At 38.0% G+C, this 19,699-nt stretch overlaps 1 protein-coding gene across 2 annotated transcripts in view; it reads left to right on the forward strand.

Annotated features, from left to right (window-relative positions):
• The window catches only part of ANO3 (anoctamin 3), a 209,269-nt gene that overhangs the window by 172,320 nt on the left and 17,250 nt on the right, over nucleotides 1-19,699 (forward strand). For both annotated transcript variants that reach the window (XM_010563719.1, XM_010563718.1), the window contains exon 13: nucleotides 4,241-4,301. In XM_010563719.1, the coding sequence (XP_010562021.1) occupies nucleotides 4,241-4,301 (61 nt within the window). The remainder of the gene's footprint in view (nucleotides 1-4,240; nucleotides 4,302-19,699) is intronic.

The following is a 19,699-nucleotide window of genomic DNA, read 5'->3' on the forward strand; positions in this document are numbered from 1 at the left end:
TGTACTTAAGGCAAAAACTGGTTTTCATTTTTAAATACTGCTGTAACTCTATAGCAGAAAATGGCTTCGTGAGATTTTTTTTTTGTAACCTTTTTTTTACTAATTTTTTTTAATATGTGCACTGAGGGTAAGAGCTTTCTTAACTGAAATAACATTATGCAAACTGTACAGCCAATCCCAGAAATGCCTCTTTTTAGAAGATGACAAGTACCTCTTGAGCAGTCCACTGCATTTTAACAGGAAATTAATACATTTGGCATTGTAGCATTCCTTTAACTTTGGTCCTGTTATTTTAACATCCACAGTTAACAAGAAGCAGGTTTTGTGTCTTATATTTACACTGACACCATGTGCTTAAATCATGTAAATTTCACAGTTAATGTCACATTGTGAATAATTCACTGCAGCAGAAAAAAAAATGTGGCAGTCCATCCATACTTCCATGTGTTTTCAAACCAGTCCCCTTGAAACAAATTCAGATGACAACCAGGGAAGACAAGAGGTAACCACTCGTATTTCATCTTCGCAGGCACCCTTTTCTGATGTCTGCAATTATTATGGAAATTCATCTAAGCTCCCAACTTTTCCTGCCAATGCATTTGCCCTGAAAAACTGATCAACCTTAGATTGGAACACAGAAAACAACCAAAAATTGCCTCCTTTCAGGATTTGTCTGTTCTGGATCTCTCCCAAGCTGGGGAGAGAGAGACTTCTTTTTGGGAAGGAATGGGATTACCATCTGGCCACTCAGTTGGCAAAGAAAAAGGAAAAAATAATAAAAAAAAAACCTCAGTGAGGCTTGTTATAACTCCGAGGTTATAACTGTAATGCCTTCACTCACCGTGTTGTCTCTAAAGAAAAGTTCACTGCATCTTCACTCGTTACCCTCTTGCTAGGAAACATCTGGTTTCCAGCAGGGATTGTGATCCTGCTGGTTGCCACGGTGTTGCTCAAGTTGAGTAGCAAATACCCAAACATGTGTCAGCACTTCCACTGTGTTTATACCCAAATTGGTGAATGAAAACAATCTGTAATGTTAGAAAACTACAATCTGATTTCATATCAAATGCTCCTTTGTACTTTATGAAGCACTTAGTAATATAAGTAAGTGGAACGAATATATTTAAAAATAAGGCATCTGGGAAAAGAAAATGGCATTTCCTGCTTGCTTTCTTGTTCCTGAGATGGAGCTCGTCAGCGTTTCCCTCTGGTTTTGTTGTTGTGGGAACATAACTTATTCCTCTGTCTTCCTTCGACACAACCAAAGAGCTGATATGCAAGGGAAGCTATTCTTGATTCATTCCGGGCACCGGCACCCTTATTCTGGAATAAGTGTTTTAATCCGTACTCATTCATATAGTTCATTGTATATGAGTACATAAGCATTGAGTTAATTAGGAAGAATGTGTTCCTTTAAGTGAAGTTTATCTCCCCAAACCTGCTTATGTCATGGGACCTGCCTCATTTATATAAGGCCTTGTGCTCATATTTCACGTTATTAAAACTGTTGTCAGGGTTTCTTTCTTAAATATCTGCCAAGTTTCCCTTTAGAGGCGCACTTCGGACAGAACAAACTAATGCCGGAAAAATCATATACTTCAAATGTTTCTTCTGCCAAGTTTTTTGTAAAGCTGGAGACAAAATACAAAAGATGCCTTTTTCCTTCTTGTTACTGCCCATTTATTTCATCCCCTCCCTCTTCATTCCATCTCCGTTTAAAAAGGCCACACTGAAGTGTACTTTATAATTTAAGGGAAAGGCAGGTAATACCTGAGTTGCAATCTGAATTGCTGAATGCCCGGGCTGTCATTCTTGTCCACGTTAAATGGACTCTTTGATCTGTGGGTGATCAGGGTGGTGCACCAGGGCTCTTGGGACTGGTCCTGCGCCCAGAACACCTTGCCCTCGGGCCCCAGGGCAGAGTGTTGATTCAGGGTGGAGTCGAAGTGCCTGGAGTCTTGGATGATGATGATGATCAGTCAGGTATGCTGACGGACTAGCACCGAGTCCTACAATATTTCACCTCTGCTTAGAGGCCCCTGGTCAACACAGAGTCTCAGACTACATATTTAGCCTTTAAGACAGTCAAATCTTAATTCTAATTGAGTGTGGTGCTGAAAGACTTTCACCCAAACACTTTTTGTAAAGGCAGTGCTAGATCGGGAGCCAGGTACATGTTTTCTACTTTTAGCAACTTTAATTCTGCTAGGTTAGGTTTGGTTGGTTGGTTCATTTTGTATTTCGTTGGAAAGACGCACTCTTGACTGAGCAGAATATCCAAAATCACATCCTCAAACGGATCTGCATTCAAAACTGAAAATGTTCATCAGATTTATTGTACTGCTTTTGTTCACCTCTCATGTTTTCAGTTTCATACCCATTAGGTTTGTGTTTTCCTTTATGGAAGCAAGAGAAAAACAAAGCAAAAGACATATTTCTGTGTACAACTGATCCCACTGAATGATTCATGCGGGGAACATATTGGATTTATTGATATCAAATAGTCAATTCCTATTTCAGAACCTTAAAAAAAAGAAAAACAGAACTGACATACAGATAAAATGTATTTGTTTTTAATAAATTCTCACAATATTATAATAATTTTACTCAATAAGAAATAAAATAGAGGCAAGCAACACTGTTTCTATTAACTTTTTGTGCTTTCCTGAGTTAGTTTTCTTAATTTGCGAGGCAGAAGCAGTAATGCCGGCCTTTTCTAGAAGAATGAAAATCTGTCAGCAGGATGAGTTCTCTTTGCAGCAAGCAGCTCTCCCAGGAGCGGGTTAGGTAACCTGCCCAAGACAGGCTGTCAGTCCCAGCATCCCGGCACACCTCGTGTATAGAACATTCCTGCTGCCCAGAGTAACTTGAATATGGTTACCTGCACCCTTCGGTTGGCATAAGGACAGGGTTTTTTTCATGATAAAAGCTTAAAAATTGGTCCGTAAGTCAGCAACCGAGTCAACACCAATGAAAGTAAAGTCTTTTCAAGAATATTCTATTTCAAGACATTCTCTTCTTATTTCAAAGAGTAGGAAATCACCATGAATTTTCTGGATGGTTTAGGACGATACATTTCAAAGCCATTTGCAACACTTTTCTTTTTCCTCTGTCTTCAGATTCTCTTTGTAACAGATGCGTGTTGATGATAAGTTGGTTTGCTCTATTATTTTATGATTTGTGCTTTTTTTCTAATAGGAATTTGAAGCCTGTGCTTTGCTTACTAATGCTCAACAACTTCTTAAACCACCTTTCATTAGAGGAAAAGTAGGCCCATTATCCCTGGATAAATTATGTTGCTGTAAATTGGTACCCTTAAATCTGTTGAAGAACATTGATCTTAATTTCAGCTTCCTAAATACTGTTTCATATTATGGCTTGAATATTAGAAATTCTGGATTTTCGTAATATAAATTGTGATGTTTTCATAATAAGTGAGATTGCAATTCACCCACTCAGATACTTAGAGTGATCCGTAGTCATGCAAAAACTAATTATTACTTATTTTCTATTGTAAGCCTTGGACTTTGCAGCAGAATATCTGTTCTGCCTGAAAAATCTTATAACAAAGAGTGAAATAGGGATAAATCCAACAAAAAGGAGAGCATTCATGTGGAGAAATTAAGTGCACAATTTAGAATTATGGGGAGGTTTTTCGGGGGGGGGTAGTTAGAATTTATTTAATTTTTGTTGGAGTTTAGGGACACTAGCCTTTTAAGAAGGACAATATGGCAATAATTTGAGAGGCTGAGATGTCTGGTTAAAAAGGAATATATACTATTCTTACCTGCAGAGAAATTGCAAGATAGTTTGGGACAAGAAAATGGAATCAAAAGAGACATTGGCCAAGTAATATACAGAGGAAGAAAAGTGAAAAGGCGGAAGTTATTTAAGCTTATAAAAGCCTTAAAATAGAAAATGTTGAGGTTAAATTTGACCCAGCATATGAGATGAACTGTGGAGGAATTTTTAGCCTGTCTTGACATGGACAGAGCAGCTCGTGGTGATGTGAAACAAATAGACTGAAGATGCATGAAGTGACAGTGTGTAAAACCAGAGTTCAGGTTATACTGAAAGACAGAGTGGGACAAACCTTGGTAGAAGAAACATACAAATAGGACTTCTCATTAGAATGCTTAGCTTTTAGTTTCTGCCACCACTTATGTACTCTGGGATTCTTTGGGGTAAAAGATAAGGTGGCAATATTATTTGTTATTGATGATATTTATTTTCTATTCAGGTTACACATTTGTTTGATAATGGAGGGACTGTCTTCTTTGCTATTTTCATGGCAATTTGGGGTAAGTACGTTTTTATTTGTTTTGTATTTTTAGTTCATCTGACCCTTTTATATGATTACTGGTTAAACAGAGATTATAGCTTTTCATAAAATTTAAAGAAGGATTATGATTTTGTCACACAAACTTTTTTTTTGTCCTGTTTTCATCAACTTCAATTTCTATGCTAGTAGTGGGTGAAAACAATACCTTTTATCGTTAATGTAATGACTGTCCTTAGCGTCTTAAAAGTCTTTAAGCCTGAATTTTAGATCATGCATACAGAAGTCTTTTTAGAGGCAAACATGTAGGTTAATTTACTGATCTGGAGTCAATATAAAAATCACGTCTTGTAGAGAATTCTTACCAAAAAAATGAGAATGTTTTTGTGGGAGCTAATTAGAGGGAAGTATAGGAAAGATTTGATGTTAAGTGCTTACAGCAATTGACATATTTATATTCAAATTCTCAGTCTCAATATCTCATTAAGTTCACTCTGACATCACACACATCATGTCATGGGCCCCAAAGCTCAGCAGGGTGATATCCACAGAGGCCACTGTTGAACTGGAGTTACCAAGAACAGTCTTGCCTCTCTTAGAAGGTCAGTGTAATAGTGCCATACAAGACAGATGTAATGGTTCCAGCTTGACGGAATTAGCTTTCACTGAAGCTAATAGTATTTTGCTGCTGAAAAGTAGGGAAGACTGGTATTAGAACAAGAGATAATTAATTTTACCAATTCAAATATTTGTTTATGTAAACCCTGAGAAAATAACACCAGTTCACATACATACAACTGTCTGAATTCAAGCCAGAGCTTTACAATTTTAAATAGAGTCAAATGGCACACAACGGCTTTATTTATATAATATGTATGAATAAGCATTAATGACTCTAACTTAGTGAAGGATGAACAAATGTCACAAATTTTGGAGGCTGTCCTGGTAAAAGCAAGAAACAATATACAAACAACAGCAAAACATCGAAGAGGTACATAGACAACACAAGCACATGCACATACATGCAAAAATTATAATTAGATTGTTAAAAATTAACACAATATAGCTGAAGGGCAGACTTTAATTGCTTGCCTCAGTGATATTTCTTCATTGGCTCCTAATGTTGCTGTCATAGCCTTGGAATTACTAATATTTAGTTTCATATATTCCTAAAATACATTGTACTTGGTTATATGGTACCGATGTAGACAACGCTGGTAGCTTCTTAGCATCTCTTCATCTCTACCTTTGAGTTCTACTTAGAGACAGCTCTTTCCATTTTCATCTGAGGCCAAGGTTCAAGTGTAAGGAGGAATTTTGCTTCTATGGTACTGCTTTACCGTTATCAGGAAAGATGGCATAATACGTGCTAAGGAAGATGAAAGCCAAACATGACATTTTTCTTAATTTCAAGCAGCAGAGCGATACTCTCACTTAATATAGGTGAATGTGTCTCAGATTTTCAGTCTGCTATTCAATGTGCTGGGTACAATGTTAGAAACCAGGTTCTGGTTTTCATGGGAAGTGTTCTGTTTTCATGACTGAACCCTGTAGGAATGGCAACGCTGCACATATGCACTCAATTCTTTAATCTTTGAAATAAATACCTGTTTTACTCATCTGCAGTGTGACTGCCATTGTTTCTCTCTGGGGTGTGTGTGTGCGCGCGTGTAATTTTCTCGCATATCAGATAAACCCACATTGCAACATTCACAGCCAGTTACTGAGATAACTCCATCGACATGATCCACAGTCTCCACACTAAATAAAGCATTTTAACAGAGTTAGAGCAACAGGCATGTATCAGATGTGAGTAGTTATTTTCTCTGCATTTTATTTTGTTTATTCTATGCCTTTACAGCTATGTCTTTTTCATGTTCTTTCTTTCTTTCCATTTAGACATGTCTAGTAATTGCAAACAAATAAACTATGCAATTATTTGCATTATACTGCCATAATTTTACTCTTTAGCTGGAGAAAACCGGACCGTGCTTTTTAGGATATCTATATACATGGCAGAGATAATTCCTTTCCTTTCACGTTAAGATAAGTATTTCTTTTATCTAACCTCTACTGAAATCTTTTACATCATTTCTACAGATTCAGCCTGCAATGCAGACAACAGATCAGTCTGATAGAGGAATAGAAGCTTGTCTTCTTTTTTTCCCTTCGATAGTGATTTTAATTGTGTCATCATAGTCAAAGGTTAAATGTAGTCTGTGTTACTCAGTAGTTTCATTCTCCTCAGCAAACTTCAACCTCTTAGTAATCCAAGTAAATCTAATTATTTTTGTCGTATTCAATGAGGAAGGCACAAATGTAGAGTGGGTAAAATAAAGTCCTGAGTCATTTATCAGATAGAAATAATAGTTGGACAGAATATTTTCACCTCAAGGTAGTTAAATTTGGGATTTTTTTGTATTGATACTATAATATCCTTGCAGTCCTAGTCAAATTTTGCTCTATTACAATGTCTCCATTCTTGACCAAAGTTACACAAGGCAGAATTTTACCTGGGTGCTATTTGTCTATATTATTTCTAAGAAAGCAAGTATAATATCCTTCCAGGAAAACCACAGGTTGATCATTTGATTACAAAGTAGAAGACTGATGTGCGCTACTGGACCCTAGCTGTTGCCTATCAGCGTATCTTGTGATTTTCCCCTTGCTTTCCAAAACATTGTTTGCACAGTAGTGGTGGTAAGATAACAGCTGCCATGTTCTTCTGGAAAAAATGAAAGCGTGTAGATAACAGCTGAGAGTATAATCTGAAGCAAACTTTATGGTGAAGGGTGGGGTGGTGTCATGTCAGCCATAGGAATGCCATCGGATGGGCACCCTGCGTTGTCTTCCTCTGCCTTGTCTGCGGTGCTGGTTTTGTCATCTGATGCACATCCAAAACTCGTATCGTATGGTCCAAGTGAGTTGTCTAAGTGGAGAACTGAAAGGATGATGTAATTATTTTTTATATATTGCTTGAAAGATTCTTATCTGCATACACTGGGTATCTCGCGGTTTAGTTCAGCAGTGCCTCACAGCTAAATGCAGTTAACTTCTTTTTTATGTATGGGTGAGCAAAAGATGAAGGCCCTGATTCATGATCTTCTGAAGATAACACGTGTCCTCCCAGTAATGCCCGTTCAGCACTACATGGGTGGTCGACTTTCAAAGCTAGTTCCTAATCTGATGTTCTGGCAGCTTTCAGCTCTTGCATTTAAGCCAGAAAGGGCGTATTGCCAGAGTTTTATTTTGATTTGATTTTATATGAGAAAAAAGTGTGTTTAGCCTCTCACTGTTTGTTTAAACATTTAAAAATAAAGTCCAGGAACATGATATAAATGTTTGGAGACTGTGTGATTACGCTTTAATACAAGTTTATACATATTCATGGAGTAGACAAAAGCAATCTCCTTTTTAAACCTCTTAAAAATATTTTTACTCCTAAAAACAGGTATAGCTTCATCCCTCATTCTGTAATTGAAGTTGGATGAGTAAGGAGTCTAGCCTTTTTCAGTTAATCAAAGTTTAGGAGAGCTTTTGAGCTCTTTTATAGTTTTGAAGTCACCCGCAATTCTTTGAACAGCTTCACTGATATTAGATACAGTATTTCCTGATATTTCAGACATTAAAGAAATAACTTGTAAGGAGGAGACATAGAGTTAGGGGGAGTATTGGTTAAGCTAAAATTTAAAAATAATAAAGTACTGTCAATTGAAAACTAGTTTGACTGGAGTTGTTGATATAATTCCTAATAATTCAGTAAGACCAGACTATTTAAGCAGCTCTGTGTAGAAATAAAAGATGTTCTTATGCAAAACACTTGTGCTATTCCTTACCTGGGTCATTCCTTGTATCATCATAAAGCCGTCTGTGGGAAAATGACTCAGACCTTTTCTTACCACATATAAAATATCCAATCAGACCAATTAATATAGATCCCAAAATGGCTCCTACAATGACACCAACTATCATTCCTCCTTTGTTGGTTTTGTCTAGGAGAGAAAGAAAGAAAGAAAGAAAGAAGAGACAGTTGAATGAGAATAATAAACCTGTAAGATCAGATACTTCACTCTCACTTTGTAGCAGTCGAGGGCTTTGTGGAGTGAGACTTTTCACCAAGGGTCTGAAACACTTTGCAGACTATGACTAAACCAGCCTCTCTGCAGAAAAACTTTCTGCCTTTATAAAAGAAAATGGACATCTCCATCCTTGATTTTCAAGGGAATAACTGGGGTTTAAAAAAAAAAAAGGCAGCTAAATGAGTTTTTAGTCTAAAAATGTTCCAGGTTTAATTACAGATTCAATCACTTTCCTTTTATTTAAAGAAATAAGCAGTAATCACTCTTTGAATGCAATTATTTGTAAGTATTTAAGCCTGCAGTTAAATTTGCAGCCTCTGAATTTCAAGTGATTAAGTTTTAGAGCACCAGTTTTTGAGTATGCGAGGTAAGAAATCCAGTAATGCTTTCTGCACCTGTTCAGTTAGCAGGATAACTGCATTCCTCCAAGATTTTCCTCAGATTTCCTAAAACTTTTCTTCAAAGTATTCTGTTTTCTTGGAACTTGCTCTCCCTCCCCCTTTCCTTTTCAGTCATACTATCTAAAAATCAGGTACATTGTAATTATTAGAGCTATGATTGGAAACATGAAAGTCTGATGCTCTTTCAGTTCTTAGTACAAACTGTACTCTACTGGATATGATGGATAAGCCTTTCAGTCCCGTGTTAAAAGCTTGAAAGCTAATTAATGGCAAAAAATTACTGTCTCTTTTGATCTTTCCTTTTCTTTTCCTGAAGACCTGATTCAGAACAGCAGGATAAAAAAGTGCCATGACAGTTTTATGCTCCATTGTTTTCCCACGCATACTCAACTTGATAATTAAATGCTTAATGAGTAATTCCTTTGGAAGTATTTATAAGAAGTCATCTTTGGTTACAAAAGTTTCTGAACTTAAATAAGTTGACATGTTACATGTTTTAAATGTTATTTCTACACAGCTGCTTTGAAGGTCCACTCCAGTGTGAATGGGCAGTACCTGTCGTTAGGTTCCCCCACTCGTGGAAGTGTTAAACAAACAAGCAAACAGCACATAATGTTAAAAAATATTTTTTATTTTGAGTGAGTTTTAGTTTTAGTCTGTACTAAGTCACTTATTAATTCATACATCTTATAAAGCCTCCTGTTCAATGAAAAAAAAAGGTTTTAGTTCAGCATTATGATTTTATTAAACCAGTTGGACTTTAGTTGGATGCTTACCTTCATTGGCATCTTTGGAATTAGATGATGGAGTAGAATTGCTGAAATTATGATTCAGCTCTGTTGTCTGCTGAATGGGGTTGAAGTTTGGCGTAGGACTGTCCTGCTTCACCATGGGTGATGTCAGAGTGATACTGGTGGGGGATGATGCGGTGGGGTTGATTGAGGAGTTATCACTGGGGACTGTCGCAGCTGAAGGGGCACTGTAGGTGACTGTGGAGTTACTTGGTGTCGCTGTGGAAGCAGAAGTAGCTGCAGCACTTCTGGTCACTCCATAAAAGTCACCCATTGTTGTAAATGTCGCAAAAGACGTTGGGATTCTGTTGAAGTTTGTGGCAGAGTTATTTATTCCATCTTTCGATACCATCGTGACATTTGAAGATAAAGTGGTGCCATCAGTGGACCTCAGGGGTGTGCTGTTTGGCCGACTGCTCATCTCTGTTCCTTTTGCCACATTTTCTTTGGCATTGGCAGTTGTTGGTGCAGCATGCCTGATGGTAGGAGGGTTTATGGCAGTACTCGTAGGCAGAACAAATCTCTTTGAAGCTGGTTGCGCTGTAGGCTGATTGTTGTCTGTAATTGTGCTGTTTCCATTATTTGTTTCGTTTACTTTTCTGCCCTCGGTATTGCTTTTGTTCCATTGCAGCCTTACAAGCAGAAAAATGAAAATCATTCCACGGGAGGGTTGCATGGTGTTGACTTCAAAGTTTGTTTTGTTATATGCAGAACCTGCAAGAAATTCACTTTTGTCCATTATTTTATTTTGCAAAACAAAGCTACCTGGTTAAGACCCAAATAAGCTGGTAAAAAAGTTAGTGTAATACTATAGAAATCTCACTAGTTTACCATGTGTTGATGCTGAAAACTTTACATCCCTGAGTGTTAATGACCTAAAATGATACTGATGATCAACAAAAGCTTTTTGCACAAAAAAATGCCATGGTTCTGTAAACAGGCCTCATATTCAGAGGGGAATAATTCAAAACCATTTTGCTACAGAATGAGGTAATGATACATATTTGGATGGCATGCTTGAGGCAATGTTTTCTGGGCAGGCAGCAACTCCAAGAGCATGCTAAAGAGTTATGCTCCATTGTGAAGAAATATAATTGTTGCAACTAGCCCTGAAAGTTGATGGGTAATGTTTTGTGACGCTGAGCAGTGACCGTCATATGAATGCTGCCAGGAGCAAATTGAAAACTAAATGAGTCCGGGGTTTATGGATGATGCTGAATTTGTGTGGAAACTTCTTTTCCTGTAGGAAACTAGAAGCTGTATATTATGTATTAATTTTTCAAATGTTAGATTGAGAAGGATGAGAAAAACTCAACTTGAAGTCACATGATCATAGCAGGTATGCTGTTCAGTATATCCGTGGGGTTTTGGCGGGGGGGGGTGGTTCTACATATGCGACAGGTTGAGGTCATGCAGTTTTTAACTCCCACACGTAACCTCTCATGTGGCAGCACAATAAAAAGTATAATAAGTTACATCTTCAGCATCATTACTTAATTAGGTGTCCATGTATGTAGGTACTTTACCATCTGAAGAAAGGAGATATACACCTGGAAAAAGGAACTATTTCTTTCATGTTCAGCCTCCCCTCCTACGTCTTATGCTTTTTCCTATGGGTGTTTTTTTTGGGGTTTTGGGGGGGGGGGGGGGAGCTGGTTTTGTTCTCTTGTTTGGTTTGGGGGTTTTTGTTTTTGTTTTTTTTTATTTAATTGTGCATTTACCCCAGGTTAGCTTCTTTGTGTGTAACACTGTCAGAGCAATGGAAAGTGCATGTACAGTAACAGTAGATAGCAGTCAGCTATGGGTAATGTTATATCAATGGGTAGACGATAGTTAAATATCCTGTCAAGGTATCTCATTTTAGCTTTATTCTTATTTCTTTCATGGTTAGAAGATGGTACCATTACTTGAAATGCATGTGTATTTATAAAATGCCATTTAATCTGCTTTTTAACATATATTCTGTTTCTCAACACTGCTTATTTCCCAAGTTAAGGTCTGTTATATGGTGGGAAGGAGCTATGCTTGGAAAACATTTGTAACTTATTTAGCGAAAAATAAAACAGAGAACTTCTGCTTGAGTATCAGTCAAACTCATGATAACCACTTGGACCCCAAACAAGCAAGTCAAAGAAAACTCCTTTGGAGTTCAGTTATCAGCTCCGATTATGTTTACAATTTGAATGATAGGGCTCCACCTGACTATGAAATGCTGTGCAATCTGAATATTAGATTTTGATTTGTTAGCACTAATAACTGCAAAATAGTGAAGAAAAAAGCCTGTTGTATTTTACAAAGTTGTCAAACACACGCTTTCATTTTAACAGTATTGTTGTTTTAGTTCAGTGGCATGGTCTTTCCTTCCTTGTATTAATAGTCATTAGTGAACAAAGTGGGTTTGATCATATTGCTCATTATGCCTTCACTGTAACTAAACTACATAGGAGAATTACGCTCAATTCACTTTAACTATAATTTTAATTCGCAGAAGAGTGTACAAAGGAGTCAATATCCTTGCTGAACAAATTCTTTGTCATTTTTTCTGATTGGCTTACTTGTGTAACCTTCCTCATAGCGAACCATAGAGAAGAAACCTCCTTGCTTTGAAGATTGTGTACTCTAGTTCTCAGGCTGTGATGAACTGCTTCCTGGAAATCCTTTTGTGTGTAATAATGAACTCTTCTTTTTCTAGTGCAACATTTATGTTCATACAGTTTAGAAAAACACTGAAGTTCTTCAAAGATACTCATTGCCTTTAGAGCTTAATATGCAAATAGTGCTATTGCAGTAAAACAGCAGTGCTATAGATTAGCCAAACTTGCAGAAGAGCCCAAACCTGAAATTAGGCGGTCAAGTAAGTGTATAAGGAAGCAATGAACAGATTATTAATGGAAAAAAGAAACGCTCTTGCTTTTTGATTCACTGGTATTCACATTACTCAGTACTAGCTCAGTGGAAATCAGTGCAGTAGGCACAGCCTGAAGTGAGTAGAAACGACATCAGTGTGGGATTAGGCTGCAGTTCAGTTACCTAGATTAGCTCTACCTTTTTTTAGCATAAAAAAAGAGGGGTTTACATAGGATGGTCACCACCATGTTTCTTCAGTGACTTTGCACTTTGCGTTTTGTTCTGTGCTGCTAGAGTCAAATTTCATGAGACCTATGACAGCTGGGTAGAAAACAAAAGCCAACTCCAAAAAGGGGAAGGGTAAAATTTCTCCTTCAGTGTATGGCTTTATGAAGAGATGTAGTGGCCCTTATTCAAGGAATTCACCAAGGTGTGAATGCAATTTCCCATAAAAGTGGCACTCTGGCGTGAACCTGAGTATGCACTGATTGTGTCTATACTGGAAAATGCGTAGCCCGGTTGCAAGTGATCCACAGAGGTGCTGAGGGCTTGATACTCACTCTTCACACGTTTCTGGAGGGGGTTTACTCTGAACTTGCCACAATCTCTTCCCTTTGACTGAGGACCCTTTAGAGCTGGCCTGTGTTAGGCTACTCCTGGAGCACATCACTTAGCTTACTGACAGGAGTGCCCGGTGGTGTAAGCCAAAGGGCAACAAGTGGAGTTGATCAGGAGATTTTAAAAGCACACTCTGGATGGATTAAAATACTCATGTAGGTACAGCCACCTTGAGGAGTTTGTGATTCTATATCATACAGACTTCTTTCTTTTAATTGAAGTAAATTGAAAAAAGGCTACAAAACCCCTTGTTAGTCTGTTATTAATAAAGATTAAAGTTGCTTTACAGCAGAAAGTATTCAATATGAAGCTGCTAGTGTACATACATGTACATCTGCACGCCTACACTCTGGGTGAAGCCCTGGTTCCATTCATATCAACCTCCCCTGGGTCTCTGGACTTCACCGTGAAGGTGGCATTGATACTGCATCTGGCTTTGTGTTTTCCTTAAACTGCTCAGATTTGTGCTGAATATTTCTGCAACACAGAAAAAAATGTCCTCATAAATTCTTATATGGCGATTTTCATATAAATGTATATCTAGTGGTATTTTAAGTATTTTAAAATAGATTTTTGGCATGATAAAGTAACTGCAACATCTATTTCCTGAACACAACCCAGCAGCTGCCAGTGGTAGGTGTAACGTCTGCAAAATCTTTGCAACTGTCAAGAAAACAATCATTTCAACTTCTTCTTCTGGGTAGATGATACAGTCTTCAGAACTATAAATTCAAAGGACCTTCTTTTGCATACCAATAAATTGAACCTTGCACTGTTTCCCTCCCTTACAGGAGTAATTAGAAAGTACTTTATGTACTAAACAGTGACATGATAAGCAAATTATTAATGGCACTTCTTTCTTTCTTGTGGTCTGGAGTAACATGTTCGTATTTGCAGAGCTTTCACACTTGCTACGCTTTTTAAGCCGCATAAAGCAGATTATTTTTACCTTTACATCAGTGATCCAAAAATAGACGGAACAAATATAAAGCAACATATAGAGAATTACTCTTCTAGAATTCAGAAAGAAATAACAGCAAATGATGGTCCCAGAAACATGTTGGATTTTTGCTCTTTGCTCTAAATTTTGGATTGCTCTCCAAGGATGAGATACTTCTCAATTTAATGAGCAATGAATATTAAATTTTCAAGCTTAAATATATTTTGATTTTTGTACTGAGAAAATAATTTGTAAGTTTGTAGTGAATTATAAGGAGGAATATAAATATGAATTGTATTCTATAATTAATGTAATTTTTCCCCTCTGTTCCTAGCTAGCAGCCTGACAAGTGTAAGTACGCTGGCTGAGCTTCCTAAGTGTGTATTTCCTGTTCATTGTCAGTATAACTAAACTCAGCAGAAGCAATAACAATGTAGCAATATGTTTCCTTACAGAAATTTGGTATAAAGTAGCATACACAGAATGCTTCCCTTCACCACCACCACCACCACCACCCCCGCACTTAAAATGGCTCTGAACTGACTCTGAGAGAAATTCCATACTTGCTTGGTAAGGAGCATAAATAGCCACTAAGGAAAAGTATGAATTTGAGTGAAATACTGCCATTGTTTATGGTTGCTACTTCTCTGCTTTAATGTTTGAATCACAAAATGGGGGGGGGGTCAGTTATTTTCTCAGAAATACACTCTAAGCAGAATTTGGCTACAACAGCACCGATTGCCGAACGCTGTATAAAAGAACACTATGATTATTAATCAGATCCACTAATAAACATTAAAAAAAAAAAACCCGTCAGACTTACCTTTGAGCTCTACAAAATACACAAGAACCTGTTGAAATACTGCTATGGCCCAGGGTGCAATTAGTCTGGTGGGAAGCGGGGAGCGCAGGTCCAATAAAGGCGGCGTCGGCGTAGGACACGGGTCAGGAACGTGCTGTACGGGCCAGGCGAGGTGAGCTGGGGCAGCCTTCGGCGCACGCACCGGCACGTCTGGGACCAGCCTGACCGACTTCACTGCTCTCGTGACTGAGCTCTGTCATTACAGAGCCCGCAGAAATTGCAGTATTTATGGTAAAGTGGGTAGGCAGTGCATATTGCTTAATCCTTTGAAAGTCTTTGAACTGGTATTTCAGAAGGATGACTGTTTTCTGTAAACTATAGAAACTATTGTTCCGTGTACTATGCAACTATTAATTTAACAAGAGATAGCTTCTTATTATCACAGAGTTTCCTACGGTACACTTTGTGAGATGAAAACAGGAAAAGACATATATCTCCTACCAACTAAAGCAGCAAAATGAGTTCTGTTAAGAAAAACGTGCTGCTAGAAATGGGTCTGATCCTATCTCCAAATATGTTCACAGTTGCAAGAATTTAAGATAAAAATCTAAACGCAAACTTTCTGAATTTATCAGATGTCATTAATTTTTACTTTGGAATACATAACTAGCTAGGGATCTGAGTGTTACAACTCTTACTCCTCACTTCAGGTTTTATACAAACAATACTGGATTAAAGTAAGAATGAGGAAGTCAGGCATATCATATACACCTTAATATGCTGATCTCGTCAACCCATGATTTTTTTTTTATTCTTTAATTCTTTATGTATATTTATTCTAGTCTGGTATGTGGTGAAGAGCGACTCAGAAATGTTTCGGTATGGTGTGACTGTTTGAGTGGAATGCCATGATGTTGTTATCTGTTTCCACTTCAAATTTTTAAGGAATCAAGTGCAAATACTCTTTCATAACTTATCCTTGAGATAAGTGCTGAGGATATGGCATATACAGGAGGTGTTTATATGGGAGCAACTAGTGGTGTTTTCTTGAAAATACTGCAGTGGACAGTGGAAGGTTTTCTGTGAAGTGGATCAAGTTCTACGCTCTCTAATATCCCTTTCGGGGAAGTAAATTATTTGTGCGGCATGAGGTGGGGTGGTCTGTGAGAGGAGGGAGGACAGAGTCTGATACTGTGGGTTTGGTTTTCTTTGGAATCTAGCATTCTCTGCAGTGTGTATCAACAAGCTTCCAACTCATATTTATTGCTGTGTCTGGGTGGCCATGCATCCAACAGATTGACCATGAGATCTGAAAACAAGCACCACAAATGTGTGTCCAAATTTGGATCTCATGGAGCATTAACCAAATGACAAGTGATATACTAGGGTCAACAGTATACTTCACGCCAGCATGTACACATTATGGTGCTGAGAAGCCTTTCTGATAGTTTTTTAGAAAGAAAGGTTATTTGAATAGATATATAATATTTGATAATAGCAAGACCTTAAATATATAGGCTGCAGTCCTCTTAAAATGTATCTATTATAGTGGCATGAAAGTCTAGTGCTGCCCTTGGCATTGGGCTTGGGAAGGTGTGTGTTCTCACTCTCTCTCTATTTGTTAGCAGTTTAATTCATCTGTTAGGAAAAGTAAAAACTGTTTACCTGAGTGACTTGACACCTAATGGAAGATGCTGTTTGTGACTCAGTTCTTGGCTAAGTGAGGTACACCTGCAGGGTGCTGGCGCTGAGTGCTGGCCCACTGTTCCTGGAAGGCAAAACCTCCAGCAGCGAGCCTGAGTGTGAACAGATACAGAGCTGTGGCCATATGGAGGCAAGGTGGTTCAGAGTGCTTCAGGAGCAGGAGGTGAGACTAAGCTGTCATTCAGCTAGAGCCTGTATTTATTAAGCGGCAGCTTCAATTCTGAAGAGTGTGTGTCTCAGTAGCAGGTGTGGTACCAATTCTGTAGAACTGGTTTTATTGCATAGCTTTGCTGTAAAGGAGTCCAACTGAATAAAACTGAAGAAGTAATTGAGCAGAGTATTCAGAAGGGGCTTGGCTGGCCACGGCCAAACTCTGCAGAGGGGCAGTGGAGACAGTCCCCTAGCTCCTTACTGAAAATCCTCCTGGCCATAATTTTTTAGGGAATAAACACAGGATTCATTTTGACACAGTGACTTGTCTAAAACATTCGGAAGGGATGTGCTCACATAATAGTCTTGGGTTCTCTGGGTTCTTCGTTTTGTTTGGGTTTCTTTCTTTCTCTCCTCTCTTCTTTCCTTCCATAGCATTTAACAGCAGCCATTCATCATTTCTTCTTCTTGACAATGTCAAACTCCTGTTTTACTTAAGATTATATCAATGCACAACCAATCTTTCCCGTCTGTCTTAACCATCAAGCATCACCCTACTTGTCTTCTGAATGATTAAGAACTGTGTAAAGCACCTGCCTAGAGATTTTGGTTCTTCATCAGTGCAAGTACTGGCAGTGTAAGGGCAGTAAACATAAGGTAACTTAAATAAGAATTGAAAGAAACTTTTGGAAGTGTGCAACAGGCAAAACTGCCGACTGTATTGCAGAGCACTGAATAACAAATCCCTAAATGAGCAGGCCTATACCAAAATGCTGGACAAAAAAAGGAAGTACACCATGTATTATGGGATTTTAAATTCAGGGCGGCAATTGGAGATATAAAGTGGGAAGCAGCATGCCCGGGGAAAAGCAGCGGAGGCAACAGATAATGTTTTCTGTAGGAAACCAGAGGCTTGCGTATGACCCTCTAAACCGTAAATTATCCAGAGCTCTTGAGCGGCGGGATTAGGCAGAAAGAAACCCTGCCAGGTCAAAGCAATGTTAGAACATGAATGTTCTCATCCTGATGTTCAAATGGTTGGCTTAGTCATCTATTTTATGTCTTGTTTTTCTACAGAAGTAATTGATAAAAGTCAAGGCTTAGCATTTTCAGAGCTGGGAGATCAGGGTAAGAGATGAGTCACTAAGAAGAGCCTAGCAACTAGGACTTGATTGCATGGAGAGCAATCAGGGACAGGTGGCGTTAGCAGTGAGATAGAGTAAAAGAAAGGCAAGCCAGGAAGGATCCAGGCCTTCTGTAGAACTGGACAAATATTTGAATTTCAAAATTCTGATGTTTTTTCACTGTCATTTAGACTAGAAGTTTACACCGCAAGAGAAGTTTTGTGAATTATTCTTTTTTCCAACATGCTTTTTTTTATATAGTTCCAGCTTTTGACACTATTTTCTCAGTAGCCTTGTAGCACAGCAAAATTACCATGAATTCTATTCTACTGTGTGAAAGAGAGAATTGCACCATTTTTTAAGAGCTTAGGTGAGTCTAGAAAAGGTGCTTTAGTTGGCAGGTATAGTTAGTGATTGGGCCTCACCTCTTCATCTAGATGGATGATTTTCTTGATCTTTGCATTATCAAATGCTTTGTGTACATAAATAACATAAAAGACATCATTTATTATTATTATTATTATTATTATACTAGAGCCTATTATTCATGCTATACCAGAGCCTGAAAACCTTAACTGAGAGGCAGATCTTGATTTAAAGAATAAGCAAGTTATCCCAAATCTTAGAGGACAGACAGAACAAAATATATAGCAGTATAAGATTAGTGTATTTTCAACTGAGGACACCATTTGTCCACAGTCTAGTATTACTTCTGGCCTACAGCTGCCTCATTTTATTTCCAAAACTTCAACGGATATTTACACAAGCTAAAATACTTCCCAGTCCAAAAAAGTTGTGTGTACTTCAGTAGTCCACCCTTCCTCATTCTTTTCTTCAGTAATGGTACTGGGGAAAAAAAGTCACTAGTTCAATTGCTTGGTTACAGTTTCTCTGATTCAGGTATTTTAAGTCAGTAGGATTTAAAATTCATTGTTTTATTCCTGATAACTGGGCCACTTCCTTAACTTCTATTACCTTTGAGTGTAACTAAGTGAATTATTTCACTTGCACAATTACAGAATTACCACTTTTGGCACAGGGCTGGTGGATATCTTGTTGCTTCCTACCACAGCCGGACACGCAGAGGAACACCCAACACCGTGTTTTGCAGAATGTGTTGTATTTCTCCTATTTGGTCACATGAGAAAAGTATTGCTTGTTTTGTGTATAGCATGGCCTTAGGTTACTCCTGAGTCCTCGCGTGTCAGGAAGGGATTTCTCTCGCAAGGTGATGTCTTCTGTAACATTTCTGAGTCTTGCGCTGCACTGGTTGTGATAGCGCTTCCAATGACAGTGAGAAAAGGTTGTTTCACCCTTGGATTACTCAAGTGCAAACCCCACTGCTGCTTAAATAGGAGAGCTCTGTGCTGTCCTTGTTAGGAGCATCCGAAACTTAAATCAAATCTGTGCTGAAGACAAGATCTGTGCTTGGAAGAATAAAAGAACATACTACCAGAAATAATATTCAGGGATGAGTTCCTTGCATTCAGCCATCCATTATTTATAGGTAGTGGTATGGTGAACTTCTGCTAACTTCTAGTCATTGTGCTTTAATATAGTATATGGATAAATCATATATTTATATCTAAAATGATGATAGCTATATAATATATATAATATAAACCCAGTAAGATGTTAAACATAATACAGAAGTATAGAAAAAGGTAGGAATGTGAGACTATCCTATTCAGTTTGAGTTAGACATCCTCCTTCTGATCAGTTGGCTTGCCGGGAGGAAGCAAATTTTCTCACGCCCTATTTGAAATCACTGTTTTACAGGGAACAATTGGACAATCCCGCATTTTGTCAGGAATCCCACCAAAACAAGGTGTCTTAACCTCAGTGCAAACTACAATATTTGGGAAACCTGGAGTCATTTACTGGTTGTAATTATTTGTATACGACCTACTGAAAACACTAAGTATGTGGAGAATCTGATTATGATCTCACACATAGATTAGAAA

Source organism: Haliaeetus leucocephalus, unplaced genomic scaffold (genome assembly GCF_000737465.1).
Source record: "Haliaeetus leucocephalus isolate CR32 unplaced genomic scaffold, Haliaeetus_leucocephalus-4.0 Scaffold173, whole genome shotgun sequence".
Classification (NCBI taxonomy): Eukaryota; Metazoa; Chordata; class Aves; order Accipitriformes; family Accipitridae; genus Haliaeetus; species Haliaeetus leucocephalus.